The following is a 25561-nucleotide window of genomic DNA, read 5'->3' as shown; positions in this document are numbered from 1 at the left end:
TATAACAGAGAGAAGTAAGAGCAGTAAATCAGCTGTTAAAATGTTTTGATTTATTAATAAATAAAATAAAAATAAGACCATTTTCATACTCCTTCAACAAGGTTGGCTACGGTGACCTCAAGGAGGGAGGTGAGATACGCAATCCTTGTGCTGCAGGCAGCCCCCAGTATGGGAAGCTTGGTCAGGAAGACGTGGAGTGAGCCCCTTTGGGTAGACAATGCCAGCAACTGTCCATCATCTGTCCAGGACAAGGTACCCAACCCTGAAAAAATTCACAATACAAACAATTTAAAAAAAAACTAATTTACAGTTGCAGGCAAGCAAGCACATATTTTTACTTAAGCTACCTACCAGAGGCTTAAAAAAAACTTCAAATATTTTTTTTCAAATATAGTCTTTATTTAAAATAGGGAATTCACCATGGATGAGCATAAAAATATGAGTGCAAACTCATCCAATATGGCTCAAATGGAAAGTATATATTCATTTTCCAACTAGGATCAGGATTCAATTCACTTTAAATCTCTGGTTTTAAGTGTGCTAATATTCTGTTAGTCAAGTAGAATGATTTAACATAATTACTAAAATAAGGTGACTATTTTAGGGAACTCTAATGAAAGGTGTTAATTTTATTCCTCCTACAATGAATGCATACCACACAATAACAAACACAGAATTACTCTCTATAATTGAAATGAGAAGATGTCAACTGCTTCAGGAAAATCAATACCTTTATTTTCATCATCCAAGTTGACTATAGCATACATGTCTTTTAATTCTGCCAAGTCATGAATTTTAATGCTGGAAAAAAAGAGGATATTTTAAATATATATGAGCTCTTTGCAAAATTTTTTGAGTTCACACACAAAAAATTATAAACTGTGGAATAGATCAGAGGTCTCCCAAATAGGACATATAGGATAATCTAGTGGGTTAAGGTAAGATAATATTAAAATTTTCTTCTGGTTATTTTTGCTTATTTGAGCATGTGTGGGCACAGGAAGGGGAGCAGTATCCCACTTAATTCTCTGACCTATATAGCTACTACAAAGGGAGGTTAATATTGTTCTGATGAAGTTTGAATAGGAGAACCTTCTTCTGAGCCGTTTTATAAAAAATTTGTTCTAATTAGTTATATATGACAGCAGAATGCATTTTGATTGATAGCACCCAAATGGAACACAATTTTTTCATTCTTCTGGTTGTACACAAAGTAGAGTCACCCCATTCGTGTCTTCACACGTGTACCTAGGTAAGCAGTTTAATTATTGTAAGATGACACAAGTGCTCTTTATAACAGGTCACCTTTCTCCCCTGCCCAGAATTGGTTCATACAAAAAGTGGGGAGGTACAACAGAAAGTGCATTAGATTTGGGATCACAAGACCTAGGTTGAAAGTGCTGGAAAAAAATGGGGACATAATATTACTTCCTCCGCTTACTGGGAAGAATAAATAGGTCCATGAAAATGAAAGTCGTATAGCACAATACTGGAGCCCAATAAGCATCATATTTCTTTCCTCTGTGTCTCCCTCTTTCTCCTCCCTTACATTTCCCCCCTGTTCTTTTCATTAGTTAATCTTTTTATTTTGAGAGAATCATAGACCCACATGCAGTTTTCAGAAGTGATCCCAAGAGAGTCTGTAAGCCCCTCCCCCCCAGCGGTGACATCTTGGAAAACTATAGTATAATATCACAATCAGGTTACTGACACTGACATACTCCACAAACCTTATTTAGATGTCCCCAGTTCTACTGGTACCCAGTGTGTGTGCGTGTGTGTTAGTTCTATGTAATATTCTAACGTGAGAATCCTGAGGTCCACAACCACAATGAGGATACAGATAGTCCATGACTACAGGACCCTTTATGTTGCCTCCTTCCTCCCCAGCCCCATCTTTCTTTTGCTGGCGTTTCTTGTTTGCATTGGTGCATTATAGTAGTATAAAATGGTGGGATCTGTTGTTATATATTCATATTGCTGAGGGTTCTTTTGATTAGCATTGGAATGTTTTAACTTTTTTCATCCTTTTACTTTTTTTCTTAGCTATATTTGAAGTGAGTTTCTTACAGGCATTTAAAAATCCATTCTAACAGCCTATAAATGATATAACTGTATCGTTTATATTTAATGTAGTCTAGGTAGGTTTGAATGTAGATCTATGGCATTTGTCTTGTTTGTCTCCTCTATCTTTTGTTCCTGTTCTCCTTTTCTTTTCTTCATTTATATTTGAATTTTTTTTTAGTATTCCATTTTAATTTATCTATCATGCTTTTTTAAAAAATTAGTTCCAATCAGTTATACATGACAGTAGAAAGGTCTTTGATTCATTGGACACAAATGGAACAGAATTTTTCGCTTCTCTAATTGTACATGAAGTAGAGCCACACCATTCATGAAATCACACATGTACCTGGGATAATGATGTCCGTCTCATTCCACCATCTTTTGTATCCTCTTGCCTCCCTTCCCCACTTCTCTTTGCTCCATCCAAAGTTCCTCTACTCATCCCATGTCCCCCTCCCATTATAGGATAGCATCTACTAATCAGAGAAAACATTTTGCCCCTGTTTTTTGGGGATTGGCTTATTTTGCTTAGCATGATGTTCTCCAATTCCATCCATTTACCTGCAAATGCCATAATTTTGTACTTTTATAAATATCTTTGTATAGTTTTTTAGTGGTTGCTCTAGATTACAATATACATATTTAATTTTTCATAGTCTTTCTAGAATCAATATTTGACCATTTCAGGTGAAATGTAGAAATCTTATTACATATGTCAACTTTTAGTCTCTCCTTCTTGTATGTCCTGTGTATTGCATCTCTATTAGACTTACTTTATAACTTTTGCTTTTAACAGTCACATTTATGTTTCAGAAAAAAGTCTTATTATATTCATCCAGATTATTTTGGTCTTCGTGTTTGTGTGTGTGTGTGTGTGTGTGTGTGTGTGTGTCTGTGTATGTCTGTGTGTGTGTGTGTGTGTGTGTATGTGTTTGTTACTGGGGACCCAGGATCTCATACATGCTATGCTAGGAAAATGCTCCACCACTGAATTACATTCCTTGCCAATTCTTCCTTCCTTCTGTTTTTTGTTTTGTTCATTTGTTTTGAGAAGGAGGTCTTGCTAAGTTGCTGAGGCTAACAATCCTCAAACTTGCTATCCTCCTGCCTCAGCCTTCTGAGTTGCTGGGATTATAGGCTTGCACTACTGTGCTGGGCTTTTCCTTCATTTTTATCATCTCAAATTTCCTTCTGTCATCAGTTCTCTTCTCTCTAAAGAACTTCCTTCAGCAATTATTTTAGATCAAGTCTGCTGCCTGGCAAGAAATTCTCTTCACTTTTTCTTATTCTGAGAAAGTTTTTATCTTCATTGCTAATCAGATAATTTCATTGAATACAGAATTTCAATCAATAGTGCCCTTACTTCAGCAGATTAAGGACACTGTGACCCTTCTGTCCTCCATACTTTATGGTGAGAAACTCATTGTCATTTAAAATGTTTTCTGGCTACTGTCAAGATTTTTTCTTTGTCAAGATTCATTTCTTTGATTTTATCCTTTGGGGGACCTGCAGAACTTCTGTAATATCTAGGTTTATGCTTTTTCCTATAAAGAAGTTTCCAGCCATTATTTTGAGGATTCTGATGACTTTTTGGTATTATTTCACAGGTCCCTAACATTCTACTAATTTTTTTTTTCAATCTTCTTTTTCTGTGTTCAGATTGGACATTTTAGGTTGATCTATCTTTAAATGCACTCTTTACCCTGACCTCCATTTGCTACTAAGTCCACTGTATGTATTGGATTTTTTTTAATTCTAAAATTTCTACTCGATTCTTCTTTAGAAGTTCTATTTCTTTTTCTTAGGTGGTCTTTCCAATTTTAGATTATTAGCCCTTTGACAGTATTTCAGTAACAGCTGCCTCTGTACCTTCTTGGCATTGGTGTCCTCCGATTGCCCTTTCCCAAGTGAGTTGAACTTTTCTTAATTCTTCAGATGCCAGGTAATTTGGGGTTATATTCTAGACACTTTGAACGTTATGTTTTGAGACCCTGTGTCTAACCTAATTCCTTTGGAGAAGGTTAATATTTTTGTTTTTCTAGGCAATCAACCCATTTGGGTTCAGGCCACAGATTTCAAGCATATTATGTGGGTTATGGTTTCAACGACAGCTCTGTTTTCTAAGCTTCTGCAGTAGTATTTAGATATGTCCCTGCACGGCCCATTCAGTGGCCAGTACTGGACCTCAGTTCAATGCTCAAAGTCTTTGGTAAATGTTTAGAATAAGATTTACAGGGGCTTGGGTTGTGGCTCACTGATGGAGCGCTTGCCTAGCACGTGTGAGGCACTGGGTTAGATCCTCAGCACCACATAAAAAAATAATAATAATAAAATAAAGTTAAAAAAATGTACACATACAAGCTGAGGGGTAAACCTACGAGTTCATAACCATCTGTTTCAGATTTCTTTCCTGAGTTCCTCCCTCTTTGTTTTCTGGTTCCTTGGGGGTTCCCTTTTTGGTCCTCTAGGAACCCTGGGGCTCTAGACACCCTGTACTCTGTTGTAGTTCCTACAACTGCACCAGCATCTGTGGGCAGAAAGAAAAATAAGCAACAGGGATTTGTTCCGCTTCCTTGGGACCAGAGGTCCTCTAACAGATGAAGGAGGCTACCCTCCATCAAAGCTTGAGGTGCCTGTGGGTCCTTGGTGCTAATGCTCTTGCAGGCTACTTGGTGGCCAAGGTAGGAGAGAAAAACAAGAATGAAAACTCAAAAATCAGGACATTTCCCCAATTGCCTCTGATCATTAGGTCTTTCCTTTCCCGCAATGTTTTGTAGCTCTCTGTGCTCTGATGCCTGCTTCTAGGATTCAGGCTACCTTGAGTCCTGCCTGAGAGAGAGTGGAGGAGAAAGGAAGCCTCATTGTTGCTTTAGTGGCACTTTGAATTCTGACCTGCTAATATTTACATTTCAGAGACCTTAAATAGCTGCTCCATCACTCTTTCCAGGTTTTACTGCTGTGTATGGTAGGAGAGACAGGGTGCAGTGTGCTGACCTGATTACCTGAGATTGCCTATACTATTTTTAAGATTGATATTCTAGTATATTCCATATATATATATATATATATATATATATATATATATATATATATATATTTAAATATTTATTCATTTATTTTAGTTGTAGTTGGACAGAATACCTTTATTCCATTCATTTATTTTTATGTGGTGCTAAGGATTGAACCCAGGTCCCCGCGCATGCTAGGCGAGTGCTCTGCCACTGAGCCACAATCCCAGCCCCCCCCCATATTATATTTTTGCTCTGAGTATTAAAGGCAGCAGAGGGTGAAGGAGTTTAAGAAATCTGCAAATGTAAACATGTTCTCAGAGTCCAAGAAAGTATGAATGTCAGATTTATCAGTTACCAAAGTCTTACTGATTTTCTTGAGTCTTCTCTATATAAACTTTCCTAGCGATATGAGAATCTGACTTACCAGTTATCTCCACATGTGGCAGCTTTGTTAAGAGTCTGTGATATTGCAATACTGGTTAGATTATCTTTATGGTTGCGAGTCTGAAATACCTCATGCCCAATTTCTTGGAAGTATGTAGAAATGGCCACGAAAATGCCACGTGAAAAACCAATCATGATGTAGCCATCACCAAACCTGCAGCAACAAAGGCAAAAATATGGTAAAGAAAAAGAAATTTTTAAAAAGGAGACTCATATATTACTGGTAATATGGGAAATCAGCAAATACCTTAAAGAATATAATTTATCAAGGGCCAACTAAATATCAGATAATATGCTAGGCAGTTTCACATACTTAATCACAGACTATAACTCAGAAATGCTCTATAGGGAATGTTACAGGCAAAACTTTATACATATAATTAGTAAGGAAAAACAATGAATTTCTTTCTATAATGAGCTTTTGGTACATACCAACTATAGCAGACAATATTACCATAGCGCTGCTGAAATTCCAGATCAATTGGGCAATCTGGATCATTTATATTAAAAATACACAAAGTTTTCTTGCCAACCACCGCACTTATCTGTCAGAAAAGATCAGGAGATTGTGAAATAAATTACTTAGTAGTTCTTGAAAAGACCAATAAGCAAATCCAAACAGCTGAACCTAATTTAGGAAAACAATAAACCAAATTTCCATGTGCTAAATTAGCATGATAATGTGACTTAACAAAAAATGCATCTAGTGAGGTATATTTTGGTAAGGGTCCTTGGCTTTACACATCTTTAACATACCCTTTGAAATATACTAAAATACCTTTGTGGAATAGCCTCCTTTTCTTTTTTTTTGGTACCAGGGATTGAACCCAAGGGTGCTTAACCACTGAGTTTGTTTTGAGACAGGGTCTTGCTAAATTGCTGAGGCTGGCTTCAAACTCAAAAGTTGCTGGGATTATAAGTGTACACCACCACACCCGGCTGGAATAAACTCTACACCTCTCCTTAGAATACTATGCAATGTGGGAGGGTAAGTCTGACATAGTTTCACTGAAGTTATTTCATATTCAGAGTTTAAAGAGTCTTCCATTCTAAGAGGCCAATCTGCTTTTGAGCCACTGGGGATTACAGATCCCCACCCTTCTATGGATGATCTAGCCTGGCTTTTTATATCATTACTTCCATCACTTGCAGGTGAGCATGGCTAAACTAGCATCCCTTTGCTACTAACACAAGTTAATACTTAATATAATTCTCAGTGGAAGGTATATTTGTGTTGGGGAGAAAAAAGAGCATGTTTGTTTATTTGACTTCATCAAGAGTGACACTTTGATATATTCCCTGATTCTAAGATGTCACCAATAGTAGTCAATATCAACATAAAAATTGCTTTATAGGAAATAAAGACACATTACGTCATTAAATATATGCATGTTGATTATGCAAATCATCTGAATTTTGGAATATTAAAATATAGAAAAGAAAATGTAACTAGGTATTAAGGAATGAAAAATTACAACTTTTGAGATCTGTTCACCCAATTGTAGAGAAAAAAAAGTCACAGAGAAATCACTAATCTCCCCTGTTTTTGTTACCACATGAATGAACAGAGCAACACCACCAACTGGAAAGGAAGTTATTTCATTTTCTGTGATACCAGAGGTCAACAGAGGCAAAAGCAATTTTCAGGCCTGAGAGATTGAGCCCTACTTTGGATTAATAAGTGACAAACATAATTTATTTTTCAAAACCTATCCAAGAAAAGGAAATAGCTATATTCTACAAAATTACCACAATGACTTGAGCATGGATTTGATTTAGAATTCTTACTGTGTTTTCAGTAGCAGCACTTTGGTCGCTGGTCTTTATCGTGGCAAATTGTACCTGGCTTGGCTCTGATCTCATCGTTGTCTATAAGGATAAAAATATCATCACTGTGAACAAACCCAATAGTCAAATTCTTTCTAGAGGACTTGGGGCTTATGGATCTAACAAGGCCCTGGATCTAATTCCTAAAACCTCAAAATACAAAACAAAATAACACATGCACAAATTCTGAATGTTAACAAATAAAAATATTTATTTTTTAGTTGTAGTTGGACACAATACATTTATTTTATTTATTTATTTTTATGTGGTGCTGAGGATTGAACCCAGGGCCTCACATGTATGTGCTAGGCGAATGCTCTACCACTGAGTCATAACCCCAGCACAAAAGACAAACTATTTTGAGGAAAAATTTGAATATATCAGACCACAGAGACATTACTATATTACCTGTCTTATTGTGTCCCCCTCCTGGTTACTAACTGTAATTATTTTATCTTCACCACCTAAAGCAAGCAGATTTTCTGTACTCCAACATCCACATGTGATTCTTTTGGTATGTTTTCCTAAGGGAAAAAAAAGATGATTTTTGTATAGCTACATGGAGTTCTCTAAATAAATAAATAAATGAATCTGTGATAGCAGTCTGAAAATTTAGGTGATATGCCATGGGATTCACTAACAAAGAATTTAGAATATCTTCAAAGTAGTTAGTGTCTGCACAACCTTATTTAAAACAGTTTATTACTAAGTTGTAAATCAAGAAAAAGGTACATAAGGTTAATGCTCTTTCCAACTTTTTATCTGAATATAAGCACATAAAAGGATATTCTGATCCTTGACAAATTTTGTTTGTTTACAACATAATAAAGCCTGTAACAATAATGTCCTTAAGAGAAGTAAATCCCAAAGCAGTGATGTCATCTTTACTTATAATCAGCTCCACAATTTACCATGGTCTGGTAAATCGTCAAGTAGAAAGAACACTCACAGTTTTAATCATTCATAATACTTCATGGTAATGCTAAGGTGAAAATATGAATGAATCTGAGTTTCTTAGCTAGTAATAGTAGATAACCACTAAGGATCAGAAACTCTCTCTGAGCTCTCCAGTCAGCACAATAACTCTCTCTCTGAAATAATTAAAGAATAATGAAATGAAAAAAAATATGTACATGCTCAGTATAGACAGTTTTTTTTTTTCTGAATATATTTGATTTGTGGCTGGGTGAGCCTGAGGATGTGGAACCCCCAAATATGGAGGGCCAACTGTATTCTATGGCAGGGCAAGAGCTTAGGCAGGGAGACCAACGAAGAGGAGACTACAGAAATTCAGGTGGAAAATACCAAGGCCCATGCCCTGATAGCAGCAGGAGAGGTAATGAGACAGGCAGGAATCTGGGGATATTTGGAGGTAGAAACCAGAGTTTCTGACAAATGAGACATGGAAAGTATGAGAAAGAAAAGGGTCAAGGGGATGTAAAGTTTGACCTCACAATTTGAAATGATGAAATGTCATCAGCAAGAAGAGAGAAGTTGTGGGTCAAGAGGGTTTTGGAGATATTAAATCTGAAGCACGTATTTGACATCTCATTGAAGATGTTGAAGAAGCAGCTGGATGTATGAGTGTATGGTGTGGAAGAGAGATAAATTAAGGAGTTTTCAGGATACAGGGAGTATTTCAAATCAGGAGACCAGAGCACTGATGTGAAGAGAACATTCAGAGAACAGGCTGGAGAAACAGAGATTTTGCTGATTGTAAACTGAGGGACTCTGGTATACAGGGGAGAAAAAAGGACTATGTGAGGAAGGTGGAAAGATGCTCAAGACAAACTCCTTTCCTTACACAAGAAAGGGAGAAGAAGGTCTTCCTCTTTTTTCCTATAAACCCAAAGGCCCTTTTGCTTCCAGTGCTCAGAACTCGGGTAGCCTTACGATAAAAGCCAACCTGTGTCCCCACTTGTAGTGCTCAGAGCATTTTACATATTATCAACTCATTTAATTAACATTAACTCACAGTTAACATACTATGTAACTGAGATGGGAACTGTGTTACAGGAAACTGGCATCATTTAATTAAACTCTTCTAACTTGGTTTCATGCATATTAGAACCAGGCAAAGCAAGAACTGCTTGTATCTAGTCTAGTTCAAGAAAAATAAGTGCAACTTGAACAAGGTCACAGATCCTTAGTTACTGCAAAGTGCTGACATCTCATGCAATCATCAGCTGCTATTAGAAATGGGATGGCTGGGTTTTAGAAAGCAAGTTAGAAAAAAAAAGCAGAGCCACAAGTCACAGTCACCTGTGAGAAAGGCAGGTTTAAGTTTAACTCAAGGACCTAAAATCTGTAATTATTCTGCATCTCTTAAGGTCCATTTTACATAGTTATTAAGTAAGAAAGTAAGCAGCATCAGTATTCATATTAAATTGAAGAGCAAAATAATGTATACATGTCAAATGCCTTATTAAAAAATAATCACAGGCAATTATTTTCTTATACCTTGAGTGTCACAATTTGGGGGCTTAAAAATTAGCTGATGGGATCTACCTGCAGATGAAGTGGGAAATAGAAAATGCTTACTCAAGTCAAAGAGATAATTTATATGATAAATTTGATTTTTGTTACTTCAAATTTTTTAGTTTAATCTTTCAAATAGGTCAATGACATTACTGTTTAGCTGTAGAATTAAAATTAATATTAAAGAGATACATAAAGGTGAAAGTAATTTGAAAGGATTAACTGTCCTTAATGGAAAGGTACTCAAGTATTCTGTAGGTGCCACTACCTCTGGAGTTTAATACCTTTGTTAGCAGTAAGTTACAACTTTTTCTGGCCACCTGTTTTAAGCCCAATAGTTCCACCAGTCAGCAGCATAATGTTAACTGAAAAGAACCAATACTGCATCTTCAAGGGTATTCAGAGGGCACAGGCCAGGTGACCAAAGGTAGGGGATTCAAAGAGCCTGAAACTAGGTCAGACAAGAAACAAACACTCCCTAGCCACATACCTGAGGCAAACAGAACTCAGCCCAACACCTAGATTTAATTTTTTTTTTTTTTTTTAGTTATAGATGTACACAAACCTTTGTTTTGTTTATTTTTTATGTGGTGCTGAGGATTGAACCCAGTGCCTCACACTTATTAGGCAAGTGCTCTACCACTGAGCCACAATCCCAACCCCCGACACCTAGATTTAATTGGTGTTTGGACAGAGTGAGGTGTCAGAATTAGGAATCTGGATATACTTCATTCAAGCAATTTCCAAATGTTTTGGTTCACCTACTACATGGACTAAAATTGTTACATTATAACATGACTAAAGTTCACCTTGAAAGATACAAACTGGGTGAGAAAAGGACAAATGGAATCCATATCATTATTGTCTTGATGCCCAAAGACATCGGCTGACCTTAACCCTGGGAAATTCTTAGTAAGCAGTGAAGAGGGATTTTCTTGTTTAACTAGCTGTGAGACCGAAGCAGGGAGGGCCTTCCTGTTACAAAATTTCCTTTGCAATATCAAGGGAATATGAGACAAAAAATTTACATTTAGGTAAAGCATCTCAAATATTTGGCAGTGTTTCCAGCTACAACCTACCAAGGACGGGAATCTTTCGAGATGTCTGATGATTATAAATTAGCAAATTTCCTTTAATAGTTCCAACAGCCAGGAAACTTCCAGTTTTTGCCCAAAGAAGGAAAGACATTTGATCCCTGTAACATTAAGATACAAATTACTAAACAATTCACCATTATGACCTCTAAATAATCCTTTCAAAATGTACTTCATGAAATAATCTTAACCTCTGCTCAGAAGCTAAAGCATGAAATTATAACTTACTGCTTAAGGACAAAAATTAAGTGCTAAAGAAATTTTGGAGATGCTATAAGATGATCTTAGGATCAGACTCAAAATATAAATATATAATGAATGTAGTCTTCTAGTTGGTTATGATATAACCTCAAATTTCATGGAATGACTCTTGATATTACTTCACTAATGATGGGTTTACCATTAATTGTTGTAAAAATCTTAATGGATGATGACACTTTGTGCTTTCAAAAAGTAGTAGGTAAAATAACATGATATATTGAATTGGAAAAATCACTGGGAATTTGTGACTTTAAAAAAAGATATATCTTTTTGCTGTCTCTGTCACTATTAAGAATAGCTCAGAAGCAGGTAGAAAGCACTTTTACCTGCCACCAGTTATAACATACAATCTAAGATTCATGGGTTGGACTTTTATGTAATTCCCTGTGAAAGGTAATCAAGGACTCTTTGGAAAATAGCTCATTCCACATATTGAGAAAAGAAACCACAGTGGGTCTAGATCAGCAGCTTTCAACCCCAGAACCACCAGCATCATCTGGGAACTTATTAGAAATGCCAGATGTCAGATGCCAACCTCGAACCACTCAGTGAAAAACTTGGGCATGGATTGGTGGTGGTGGTGTTACCTGGCTATCTGTGTTTTAATAAGCCCCCTGATGCAGCTACATTTTGAACACCACTGACAGACCATGCTCCTGTTTTCGGAAGAGCACTCCTCCCAAAAATGTTGAGGGTAGTAATTAAAGAACAAAAGAGTAAGCTTAAAGAGGACTTCTCAAGCTAAATTAGGAGAATTTGAGCATCAAAAATTATATACTTAAGCTGGACGGGGTGCACACAACTGTAATCCCAGCAGCTTGGGAGGCTGAGGCAGGAGGATCAAGAGTTCAAAGCCAGCCTCAGCAAAAGGGAGGTGCAAGCAACTCAGTGAGACCCTGTCTCTAAATAAAATACAAAACAGGGATGGGAGGTGGCTCAGGGTTGAGTGCCTGTGAGTTCAATCTCCAGTACCGCCCCCCGCCTCAAATTATATACTTAATTGATAAAAGTTTGTAAAAGGTCATAAAACTATGATAAGAATATGAAAAGTTAGTTTTAATAACATGTGAATATGACAAAATGTTTAGTTAAAAATTAATTTCAGTAAGTAAAGGGAGTGCTAATATACCAGACTGCTGGGTTCTTCTATTAACTATATATTTTATAAAAGACAAACATGAATTTTTCTCTACCTGTTTAAGCAGGTGTAGCAGCCATGTGACTGTCTCTCAGATCTCTGGCTGCAGAGTGTAACGGATCTAGGGCCCAGCTGCTCAGCACTGGAGCTATGCTTTGCCATGGACTGTTTCTAGATAATGACTGAACAAGACAGGGATACTCCAAGGCCCATTCCTGGAGACCCAGGACTCCTTAGCTTCAAAGATTCCCCCTAGGCCCAGCTGAATTGTCTCAGAACTATGCTACAATCAAAGATGTCTCTATTCATCCTTCCTTCCCTCTCTTTCCCTAGGCTAGATATGCACTGGGGTCTCACGGCTCTTCTAATGTCCCCCCCCCCCCCGCCACCCCCTGCCATGCCCAGGTCCTCTCATAGGTGTTCCCTTAGTAAATCTCTTATCCAGTTAATGACATCTTGGAATCTGTTTCTCAGATCACATGAATAAAAGGAATTGTGATCGAGTAAAATAGTAACAGACAAGAGGGCATGTGTAATAAGAACAAGGTCTGATCAGCATCAGGAGTCATGTAACACTGGTCTATTCAACAGTCGATCAGAACCAACCATCACACAACCAACCCCTATAAAGAGGGTAAACAGGGAGTTCTAAGAAAATCAAGGAACTGGATATCCTGAAACGAAGAGCTCACTGAACAGGCTCTATCCTTCTTCTCTTAGGAGATAAGGTCTCTAGAGGGGCCTATAATTTATAAAAAGATAAAACATACATAAATTCCCAATAATATTAACAGATCATGCCAATGTAGAATAGTCTTATGTTATCTATGGTCAAGAAAAACTTCAAACAGTAATCACTTGAGTGGGGCATGTAGCTTAGTGATAGAGCATTTGGCTAGAATGTATACCCCAGTACTAGGGGGGAAAAAAAGACAGGTAATTCTAGAGAAATGCTCAGACTACAAAACCCTGCAACTTCTACAGAAGGTGTGGGTTTAGAAGAATCTTACTGATGATAAGATAACTGAAGATCAATTAGAAAACAGACTAAGCAGGATAACCAGTAGTCAGGGCTGTGTTGCCTTGGGAGAGGCAACCATGTGCCACGATCTAGCCAAGAATGGGTTGGTTGATGAACCAGATGTTTTATGTAGGGTTCTCTCTGGAAAGATGGCTGTATCTCAATTATCTAACTGATTACTGCTGTAGGCCAGTATCAGAGTAAATACTGGTTTAATCCTAAGAAGATATAAAAATATAGACAGCAAAAATGAAGAAATGATGTTAAAACAGTTTTTTTAGTTAAGTAGTATCATAATAAGTTTTTAATAATCCTATTTGAATTTTGTGTTTTGTATACTGTTTAAAGGTATTTGAAGTGCTCAAAAGAATAATTTCAGATCAAATTTGTAGATGGAATCTAAAATACTTAAGGGCATGTAAGTTGAAAAAAAAAATTTACAAAATTTTGATAATCCAACTTAAGAGTTTCACTTTAACATACACACATACATACACAGGATTTGCCTTTACATAAAGATCAAAAAGTAGCAGCTATATATTTGTATATATAAAAGTTCTTTAGACATTAAATATTAATTCCAAGAGCAAAAATCCTAAATTTTATCTTAATGACAATTACAATAACATCTACCATTTCTGCAGGTCTTAATTTCATGCCTGGCCATAACACTCATTTAAACATCACAACCACCCTGAGATGATGTGGGGAAATGAACTCTGTGGGACATATCAATTAGTAACACCTGGAGATTAGTTATACATTATTCTCTGGGAGAGAAGGTGTGGCTTCACTGCTGCTTCGCTTGGTTCAACAATCGGTATTCAATGTTTATAAACATTCCCTTGAATGAAAGTGTGACAGGACAGAGTGTGTAAAATCTTTCTTTTTTTTTTTTTTTTTTTTGGTACCAGGGATGGAATTCAGGGGCACTCAACCACTGAGCCACATCCCCAGCCCTATTTTATATTTTACAGGGTCTCACTGAGTTCCTTAGCATCTTGCTTTTACTGAGGCTGGCTCTGAACTCTTGATCCTCCTGCTTCAGCCTCCCAAGCCACTGGGATTTCAGGTGTGCATCACCTCGCCTGGCTGAGTATGTGAAATCTTTCTGAAAAGGGATGCAAACACAAGTGCAAAAGGACAGGGCAAAAGACAAAGGTTCTTAGACCTAGTGAGACTTGGCACTGGGTAGAAAGTATCTTCTACAGCTCTGTGGCTCAAGAGCCACTTTGTAGGGTCAAAGGACACTGCACTGAAGTTATGTCTGGTCTGGCTCTGCAAGGCCAACCTGCTTCCTCTGGTTCTGTTATTCCCTAGTAAATAAGCTAGAAATTTATAATTTAAATTTACACTGTTGTGTGTGATCTCTTCCTGCCTGCCTGCAGGGCACATGAAGCCATCAAGCAGATATCATACCCATTCCATAAAGAAGAAATTGAGGCTTAGAAATCAAGCAACTTGTCCCAAGTCAACATGAAGTTTTAGTTGCAAATACAGGCAAGTTTTTCTTTTCCATATGGTAAAAGTGTTTTCTGTTTTAGCAGGGTGTTTTAGCAGGGTGTGTGATTTATTCTCTCTACCTTAGAGTTTCTTCACTTGGGAACAGCCCAACCTTTTACCCCACCCTTCACCTGGTGGGACCGGCAATACCATGTATGGCCTTGTCTGCTTCATTCAGAGACCTTCTGAATGGTCACTGGTGGTAAAAAGGGCCTTACTCTTTTCTCTGACATGACTGCTGTGAAGAATAATACAGCCAAAAGTGAGTCTGACTTCAAATGAAGTCAATACAGAGAAAGGAAGAGCTGAGAGATGGAGAGTCTGGGCTGCATTATTAGAACGCCCATAGACAGCTATCCCTGCAGCCAACTCCATCTCCAGATTTTCCCATATATATTTGATTTCAAAAATCTTTGTGATTTTTATGTTTTTCATTGAAAGCAACCTTTCAGAAGCTATTTCCATTTTATAATTATAACAACTTTGTTTTAATAAGCTGGTTTAGGTTAGGATTATAGAACAATAATAACAGAATGAAATGAGATTTTTCATTTATAAGAAAGTCACTCAAATCATCTTTAAAATGAACTGCTGGCATCAAACTTACAGATAATCATGTTTCTAAGTGAAGATTAACAAAATAAAAATGTTGGGAAATGCTAATTACCCTGATTTGGTCAGTGCATGCTGTATGCTTGTGTTGAAATTTCATGCTATACTCCAATAATATGTTCAATTAATCGATGTTAGTCAAAAAATAAAGTAAAACCAAAGAACTGAGATCACCACTTAACATAAAGAAAGAAAGAAAGAAATAAAGAAGGAAGGAAAGAAAGAAAGAGGAAGAAAGAAAAAAAGAAAGAAAGAAAGAAACAAAGAAAGAAAGAAAGAAAGAAAGAAAGAAAGAAAGAAAGGTAGGTAGGTAGGTTATCCTTACCTAATGCCACTGTCTAGTTGGCTGGTTTTATTTGTGTTGGCATCCCAGAGATAAATGGAGCTGGATTTCTCAGCAATCACTGCTAGGATATCTCCATCCTTATCCCAATCCATGGCAACACAGTTACTTTTTTAAAAAAAGAGAGAGAGCAAAACATTTCTGTACATTTTTCTTAAGTAGGGGGAAAGAAATTGAAAGACCTATTTGTGACTTTTGTTTACCACAAAACCATTCAATCTATTTTGAACAGGTCATAAACTCCAAAATGAGAAATGTAACTCTCTATTGAATGTTTAGCTAATACTATCTTCAGATTTTTGTTGAAAATTTTAATTTTATTATTAATACCATTTTAATTTAATATAATGACACCTAATGAATTAACAGATTTTCTTGAATCCTATAAAGAATCTGGCCTTCTGGGAAAACATACTCATCAAACACCTCCAACACATCACACCTAGAGTCAACAGGTAATTGTTACAATCAAGTTTGGAAAGTTTGTTTCAGATTTACAGAGATAAAGAAGGCACTGATAAGAAATGAAGTTATGTATAAAGAAGTTGAAAATAAAGTAGATCAAGGTCATGATATGTAAGATCACAAACAATGTGAAGACTGAATTCTGAAGTGGTAAGAAATGTCATTTTCATTTTATATCTTGATAGAATAAGAATAGTGATTCACTTTAGGTCACAACAGAGTTACAAACTGTAAATGCTCTATTTAATATGATTCTTTGTTTAAGATTATTCCAAAATGTTTGCTATAATTAAAAAAAAATTTTTTTATAGATTTAGATGGACAGCATGCCTTTATTTGTTTATTTTTACTTGGTGCTGAGGATCGAACCCAGTGCCTCACATGTGGTAGGCAAGTGCTCTGCCACTGAGCTACAGCCCTAGCCCATTTGCTATAATTTTAAAATTTTGAAATTCATTAAATTCTTAAGAAAATAGAACTTTTCTTCCCTAATGCTATTTTTCATGTTGATGCTCTTTGCTCTTGGGTATTGGCTAAACTATGTTTTGATTTACATTTAAGTTGGGGATTACTTCTTTAAAATTTTTTTTCTTAGTTACAGGACACAATATCTTTTATTTTATTTTTAATTATTTTATGTGGTGCTAAGGCTTGAATTCAATGTCTCACACGTATTAGGCAAGTGCTCTACCCCAGAGCCACAATACCAACCCCTTAAGATTTTAATTTTCCATAACATCCTTAGAAATCTTGGAAGTATAGAAGAGGGAAGCTTTAATATTGTTGATAAAATCACTTGCCCATTAAAGACTTAATGCATAATAGCAATTTACTTATCTGGAGATCATTTTTAGAAATCTTGGAAGTATAGAAGAGGGAAGCTTTAATATTGTTGATAAAATCACTTGCCCATTAAAGACTTAATGCATAATAGCAATTTATTTATCTGGAGATCATTTTTGATCAAATTCAACTATCATAAATACAGCAAAAGAATTCAGAAGAAATGATGCCATTGTGTAACCAAACCTGATTTTAGAGATTAGGCCAATTAAGCTCATGTGATTTACTCGAAAAACTGAAAAATGTTTTTCACGGAGTGCTTTATTTTAGACATAAAGACCATGTGGCTGCTCTGACCTCTTGTTTCCCAGATTGTAGAAATCAGAATCAACAACTGAGAGAATTGCGAATTCCAAAACGGTAGCTCACTACGTGAGTGAGGCAGAGCAGGAGGTGTGAAAGGCTGAGACCAAGAGAAATAAAACTACCTGGTTTGCAAATATGGTCAATAAACCACAGAAAACAGATGTGAATTTTAAAAGCATAGAAGCAAAAGGCCATTTCCGTGAAGGACTCTACACATACATACATAATCTTAACTACCAAGACTATCCGCAGAATAACTGATACAGGTAACGATTACAGTGAATCATTAAAAATGCCTAAATCGGTGCTGGGGTTGTGGCTCAGCGGTAGAGTGCTTGACTTGAATGTGTGAGGCCCTGGGTCTGATCCTCAGCACCACATAAAAATAAATAAATAAAATAAAGATATTGTGTTTAACTACAACTAAAAAATAAATGTAAAAAAATGCCTACATTATACTTATGATTTCCTGAAAATGGATAAAAGCATGTGGAAAGTAACTATTTTCCAACTTATTGGAGAGAAAATTACTAAAATAGATGCAGGTTGGGCATCTCTAATCAGAAAATCCTTATTTTGAAAATAAGGATTTTCAAAAAATTTTCAAAAAATCCTCATTTATGAGTCTGCATATTAACTACTATGTCATAAAGAAAATAAATTCTTTTGGGGCTCCAGTTGTGCAACCAATTAGCATGCAGTAATTAGATGAAAACAAATTCCTCTGTAAATGGAGAAGGCAAAAGATGAGGGTTATATAATTTTATTTGATTATAGTTTTAAGAAAGTACTATGTTTTAAAAAAAAAATCTTTTCAGCAAATTAAAGATATATATATTTTAGGCAACAAAGCTTGTACTTACCCAGGTAAGTTAATTTCACTTTTTTTTTGGCCATGGCGATCAAAGATTTTCACTGTATGATCAGCTCTGAAAACAATTAGAATATGAAGACATGATTTGATTATTTCTTTTATTTATCTAAGTATATAAAAAAATTAATCTGCCACTCAAGTGATTTCAGCATTCTTTCATGGTACTTTCATAATTTGTATCTAAAAAGTTATTGCCAGAGAAAAGGTTCTATGAACTGTGATGTTAACAGAGAGAAAATATTCATTTTCCCACCATACTACAGTCACATAAGAACCTCTACTGGTAGAACAAGAGGTTTGGTTATATGGGCATAATAGAATTACTTAAAACATTCACTGGTTCTTACCCTGTTGCTGCAAGATAGTTTCCTGATGATTTTTGCCAGGTAAACAGTATTGGTGAGCCAAGCCACGTCTTTTCTAGTAGAGAGAAAACACGCTAAAAAATAAACACAATTTTTATATTTTTAAAACATATACAATAAAGTGTTGGTCAGAAAATATGTCAAAATGTGATCATGAAAACAGTAGGATAAAGGTTGGTGAAATCTTATGTTAATGCTTATCCCTGCCTCCTTTCCCCCCAAAAAGCAATAAAAACACAAAAGAAAACACACCAAAACACAACCAAACACAAGTGGTTAATACAATATGGGCCTCAATGTATAAGAGAATATTTATTATAAAACTTTTTTTTTTCTTTTCTGAGATGAATTTTCCTAAGTTGTCCAGGCTGACCTTGAACTTGTGATCATCCTGATGACAGGAGTGCACCACTGCACCAGGCTAGCATTTTTAAAAATGTTTTTAAATGTTAAATTTACAAAAATATGTAATTTAAATTTTATAGATGATAGAGATTAAAATAACTTAAGTTTGAATTTTGTTGATTATCCATTGAACTCTTGGGAATTATATTTAACAAAATTGCTTTTTGAAAAAACATAAATGATTTTTAAGATAGACATAAAAATGTCTATATTTTTCTTTCTTTATTCTCTCACTACCTTATGTTTACTTCATTATTAAGTGTTTAACTTGGCTACTGGGTGGACAGTATATCAATTGAAAAATTTTCATTTGTCTAATCTAGAAGTGGTGTGTCAAATATGGAAGCCACAAAACACAGGTAACTATTGAGGATTTGTAATATGGGTAATCCAAATTTACATGTGATATAAGTTTAAAATACACATCAGATTTCAAAGAGTATGAAAAAAGATTGCAAACTACCTCATTGATAATTTTTATATTGACTACATGCTGAAATAACATTTTGGATATACCAGGCAAGATAAAAACATATTACTAAAATTAGTTTTATCCATTTCTTTGTCATTTTTCTTAAATATTTAGTTTTTAGTTGTAGTTGGACACAATACTTTTATGTTATACATGTATTTTTATGTGGTGCTGAGGATCAAACCCAGAGTCTCGCTGGTGTGAGGCGAGTGCTCTACCGCTGAGCCACAACCCCAGCCCTTCTTTCTAATTTTTAATGTGACTATTAAAAATTTGAAATTACATTGACTCACATTATACTAACTATCAAACAGTGCTGATCTAGGAACATAAACTTGAGTGAAAAATTAGATTTTAATACTAAGTTACAGATTAAACAATGATGCCCTTGTTCTACGCATACTATCACTACCACTACTATTACTGCAGGAAACACGAATCAGTGCAACACAAAACTTTCAATCCTCTAAACACCAGTGAGCATTTCCTATGCCAAAGACAAGAGGAAATACATCTCTATTAAAAGCAGGAACCTGCTAAATCATTCAGGTTTGGTAGTGCATGGAGATTCATGAAGGGGTAAACAAGAGTATTTATAAAGTTTTACTTTTGCAATTTGTGACTGCATTAGCTGGAAAACCCTTTATACCAGCAAGGAGTCCTTAAATTTGAACTTTATTACTTTATGGCAGACCTGCCTCTGGCTGTGATCTTACACATTATTTTTCTTCTGTGGAGCTCTATAGATACTCTAAGTACAATGCAGAGGAAAAAGTACTAGCTTCACAACCAAAAAACCAAGATTTAAATTTTATTTCTCGCTTATTAACTGTGGGACTTTAAAGCAAGTCACTGAAATTACTTCAAGCATAGAATTCTCAACTGTAAATCGAGAATACTTCCTTACTTCTAATACTTCATAAATTGTGAAATATTAGAAAGTATTAGCTTTAGAAATATGAGGTATGATCACCAATCTGTCAATTCCAATTTCCACGCTAATAGCCACAAAGAAGGGTTGGACATCTAAATTAATTTTAAATTGAGCCTTCCAGGTCTTTGACAGAGGAGGACGGAGGTATTGCTGCTGTAAATCGAAGGGTGAGGCAGCCGTAACCAGCGATCGGGGAATGGGGATTATGAGAAGCCCAAGACTAGAAAACCTGGGTGCAGAGGATGATGCGCCCGAGACGTGCGCGTGCGGGTGCTGATTTCTCGGTGAATAAAGTGCTCTCGCTACCAGGCAATCTGTAAATTGGACCAGTCACCGGCGATGCAATTTAAGACTATTCTTTCGGAGGCTTTTCATTCTTTTCAGGTCGCTGAGCAGTTGCACAGCTTGCCAGGGGATTAGCCCCACGAAATGATGTAGATCATGATACCCGACTGAGTCAGCTTCACCGTGGCCCCCTCTTTCCGCCGTGAAGTTCGGGTGTCTTCAGACCCAGTCTGCTCATTTCAAGCCGTGGCGGGGTTCTCTCTTCCCGCACCTCTATTCGCTTTGCGGTTCCAGCAGAGAGAGGCCTCTCTCCCCGCCTTCTTCTCTGCTGTTTTCTTTTCTTTCCCCTGCTTCCTTCAATTTCGTCCCTGCCCTCCCCACAACTCCAGAGAAGGGAAGGGGGCACAGACCCTCTCCTCGCTGGGACGCTTAGAGGGTCTGATGAAGGGTCAGCGGTCGCGTCTTCCCACCCCCAGGATTTGTAAGTTACTTACCTTCATCTCAAAGCTCCAGCAGCCGCGCGATTTAGAAAGTGCGCAGGCGCACCGGGTCTCCTTCCAGAGGGCTACCGCGTTCCCGTCACCCAGGAGACCGAGCGAGCAGCGACCAATCCGCGAGCTCCATATGAGGGCGGGGCCCGGGGGGCGGGGACTCGAAGGAGCCCACCACTTGGGGAAAGGTGGGAGACGTGGCTTGGGTCACATGACATGGGCGGAGTTAAGGCCCTAGAAGTGGGCGTCCCGGGGTCTTGCAGTGACTCCTCTTCCAGCCTGGGCTCTGATTGGGTGAAATCCAGAGACTCGTCTAGGGGAGGCGGGCTCTGTGAGCCCTGGAATGCTGCTGCTTCTGAACCGCCAGTGACTAAAAACCCGGTGTAAGCAGAAGGGGAGCAGAGAAGTTAAAGCCGGATAGGGAAGGGTCGGGGAAGAAAGAAAAGAAAAAGAGAAACAAAACATTGGCTAATAGGAAGGGATGGTCTCATAGGCCAAATATTCCTACACAGTCTATCCAAAAAGGCAATCTCTTTCAGGAAATAGAAATAGAGGGGTTCTTTCAAACTTATTCAAGAGATCAGCATTACACCAATACGAAACCCAAACAAAACCATAATAAGAAACACACACACACACACACACACACACACACACACACTGGGGATGGAACCGAGGGATGTTTTACCAATGAACTACATCCCCTGTCCTTTCTTTTCTTTTCTTTTTCTTTTTCTTTCTTTTTTTTTTTTTTTTTTGAGACAGGGTCTCACTAAGTTGTTAAATATCTAAGGGTCTCATTAAGTTGCTGAGTATCTATGTTGCTGAGGCTGACCTGGAACTTGCAGTTCTCCTGCCTCTGCCTCCTGACTTGCTGGGATTACAGGTGTATATCACCATGCCTGATTCAGGCCAGTATTTCTTATGAACATAAATGCAAAATTCTCAATACAATATTAGCAAGTTGAATCCAACAATGTATAAAAAGTGTTCTATGCCATAATTAAGTGGAACTTATCTCAGGTATGCAAAACTGATTCCACAAAGGAGAGCAATTGATTTAATCCATATTGACAGGTTAAAGAAAAATCATATGATCAAAATATTAGTAGATGCCAAAAAAAGTGTTTGGGAACATCTAATATCCATTCATTAAAATTTTTAATAAACTAGGAATTGAAGGGAATTTCCAACTTAATAAAGAAATGCCCCCCACACCCCAGCTGTCAACATAGTGATGAGAAACCTGAACTTTCCTAAGGTCAGGAACAAGGCAATGATATCTCCTCTTGCTCCCCATTTCAACATCATAATGGCAGTGCTGGCTAATTCAATAAGAAAAGAAATAAAGGGTAGACGGGAAAAGAAGAAAAATACGTGTCTTTCTTTACAGATGTCTGTATAGATAATCTGAAAGAATGGACAAAAAACAAACCAAAACAAAAAACCTAAACTAAAAATATACCCTGAATTAATAATCGATTATAGCAAGGTTTCAGAATACAATGTTAATCACTTTCCTACATATTAGCAATGAACAAATTGAATTTGAAATTAAAAACAATACTATTAGCACCTCTGAAATGAAATGCATGGCTATAAATCTAACAAAATATGTGCAAGATCTATATGAAGAAAATGGATTGATGAAAGATATAAAAGAATAACTAAATAGAGAGTCCATGTTCATGAATAGGAAGACTCAGAATTGTTAGATGTCACTTTTCCCTAACATGATCTACAGATTCAGTGCAATCTCAATCAAAAATCCCAGGGAGTTGTTTTGTGAATGAACTAATTCTAAAGATAATAGAGAGAGGCAAAAGGCTCAGAATAGTTAACTGGAAGGGGAATAGTAAAATTGGAAGACTGATACTACCTGACCTCAAGAGTTAAGTGTAGAGCTATAGTAACCAAGAGAGTGTGGTATTGGTGAAAGGATAGACAAATAGGTCAATAGAACATGGTATCCCAGAAAAGATCTTCATAATTTAGTCACCTGATCTATGAAGGCAATATAATGGAGCAATAATATTCTTTTCAACATATAGTGCTGAAACAACTGGATATCTACAAGCAAGATAAAGAATCTAGACACAGATCTGTCATAAATATTAACTCCAAATGGATCACAAGCCTAAATGTTAAATGCAAAACTATAAAACTCCTAGAAGATAATATGGGAGAAAATTTAGATGATCTTGGGTATAATTATGATTTTTTTAGATACAACACCAAAGTCATGATCCAAGAAAGAAATAATAACATACTGGATTTCATTAAAATTAAAAAATAAACTCTGCTAAAGACCATGTTAAAAGAATGGGAAGACAAACCACAGACTGGGAGAAAATATTTGCAAAATACACATTGATAAAGGATTGTTATAAAAAATGTTTAAAGAACTCTCAAAACCTAGCAATAAGAAAATAAATAACCTGATTTTAAAGTGTGTTAAAGACCTGAACAGACACTTCACTAAATAAGACATCCAGATAACAAAGACTAAAAAAAATGTTGTCATTGGAGCTGGTTGTGGTGGTGCATGCCTGTAATCCCAGCAGCTCAAGAGGCTAAAATGGGAGGATCATGAGTTCAAAGCCAGCCTCAGCAATGATGAGGCGCTAGGCAACTTAATGAGACCCTGTCTCTAAATAAAATACAAAATAGGGCTGGGGATGTGGCTTAGCAGAGTGCCCCCCAGTGCCAAAAAAAAAAAAAAAAGGAAAATTCTGTCATTTGGGAATTGAAAATTAAAACAACCACTACACACCTATTAGAATCGGCAAAATCCAAAACACTGAAAATACCAAATGCTGATGAGGAAGTGAAGCCAGAGGAACACTCATTTGTTGTTGGTGGGAATACAGGGCGATATGGCTGCTTTGGAAGATAGTGTGTCAGTTTCTTACACAACTACACATCCAGAAATTATGCTTCTTGGTATTTACCCAAATGAACTGAAAACTTATGTTCACAAAAAAAAAACCTGCACATAGATGTTTATAGCAATTTTATTCACAATTGCTAAAACTTGGAAGAAACCAAAATGTTCTTCAGGAGGTGAATGGATAAATAATCCATAGAATATCCAGACAATTAAATATTATTCAGTGCTTAAAAAATGAGAGATTAAATAATGAAGATGTGGAGGGGTCTTAAAGGCAAATTGCTAGGTGTAAAAAGCCAGTCTGACAAGGCTCTATATCATATGACTCCAACTATATGAAGCCGCAGTCTGGCTGGGCACAATTCACGAGCCACTTATCAAGCAGGAACGAACTTTATTTTTTAGAAGGCACACGCTGCACCATGCAAGCTCTTCAGGAATTCCCTCAGAGCCCAACTGCCACCACTGGCTTCGGCCAGCCTCTCAACCCCCACTCCTCCCACTCTTGAGGCCAATTGGCTGGGTTGCAAGGGCAGAGCCAAAAGAGTTCTCCAATGAGCAGCTCCGTGGTCTGAAAGGTCGGGGGAAACAGCCCAATGAGCATCACCGCAGAGGAGCCAATCAGCTGGCAGCTGGAAGTTTGCTGGGGCCACTGTGAGCCAATCACCTGGAAGCTTGCTGGGGCTGCTTCTGCTGTGGCTCTCAGCAATAGGACATTCTGGAAGAGATAAAGCTACAGGCATTATAGTTGGTGATTGTTAGTGGGGAGGGAAAGATGAATAGGCCAAGAACAGGATTTTTAGGACAGTGAAACTATTCTATACAATCCTGCTGTGGTGAATATACACCATTATACATTTGTCAAAACCCACAGAAGATACAACACTCAGAGTAAATCCCAATACAAACTAAGAACTTTGGGTAATAAAAATATGTCAGTGTAGACTCATCAATGATATCCAATAGATCATCATAGTTAAAAAGGAATTTCAAGGGCATTCAAAACAATCCTGGAAAAGAAGAACAAATTTGGAAAACTAACATTCTCACATTTCAGACTTAGTACAAGCTTCAATAATTAAAACAATGTGGTACTGGCATCAAGATAGATACATGGATCAATGAATTTGAGAGAAACAAAACTGTACATCTGTGGCAAATTGATTTTCAATGGTTAAGGTAATTGAACAGTAAAATAATTGTTTTTCCAAGGAAGAATTCCAAAAAGTTGACACATTATTGTGCATAGTACATTTGTTTTCTTTTAACATATAAGAAAACTTACCCATGGTCTGGGGTTGTGGCTCAGTGGTAGAGTGTTTATCTCACATGTGTGAGGCACTGGGTTTGATCCTCAGAACCACATAAAAATAATTAGTGCTGGGGATATAGCTTAGTTGGTAGAATGCTTGTCCTGCATGCACAAACTCTG

General features: G+C 36.8%; 1 protein-coding gene across 3 annotated transcripts in view; it reads right to left on the bottom strand.

The window, feature by feature from the left end:
• Positions 1-21378, bottom strand: part of Wdr19 (WD repeat domain 19) — a 73385-nt gene extending 52007 nt beyond the window's left edge. Inside the window, exons 1-11 of one of the 3 annotated variants that reach the window (XR_013425761.1) lie at positions 21243-21378; positions 18635-18726; positions 18277-18342; positions 15782-15907; positions 10907-11022; positions 7758-7873; positions 7311-7391; positions 5955-6067; positions 5503-5676; positions 731-801; positions 90-262 (exon numbers count right to left, since the gene is read on the bottom strand). Coding sequence is in view for 2 of the 3 variants with exons in the window: in XM_005319916.5 (XP_005319973.3) it covers positions 90-262; positions 731-801; positions 5503-5676; positions 5955-6067; positions 7311-7391; positions 7758-7873; positions 10907-11022; positions 15782-15907; positions 18277-18342; positions 18635-18726; positions 21243-21248 (1134 nt within the window). In the remaining variant the exon portion in view is untranslated. Of the gene's footprint in view, positions 1-89; positions 263-730; positions 802-5502; positions 5677-5954; positions 6068-7310; positions 7392-7757; positions 7874-10906; positions 11023-15781; positions 15908-18276; positions 18343-18634; positions 18727-21242 lie in introns of those variants that run through there. The other 2 variants (XM_005319916.5, XM_040292539.2) reach the window with 2 other exon arrangements.
• Positions 21379-25561: the final 4183 nt, after the last annotated feature.

The sequence above is a fragment of the Ictidomys tridecemlineatus genome, chromosome 9, assembly GCF_052094955.1.
Source record: "Ictidomys tridecemlineatus isolate mIctTri1 chromosome 9, mIctTri1.hap1, whole genome shotgun sequence".
In the NCBI taxonomy this organism is placed as follows: Eukaryota; Metazoa; Chordata; class Mammalia; order Rodentia; family Sciuridae; genus Ictidomys; species Ictidomys tridecemlineatus.
The sequence above is the reverse complement of the archived record's forward strand: the minus strand, read 5'-3'. Positions and strand labels throughout refer to the sequence as shown.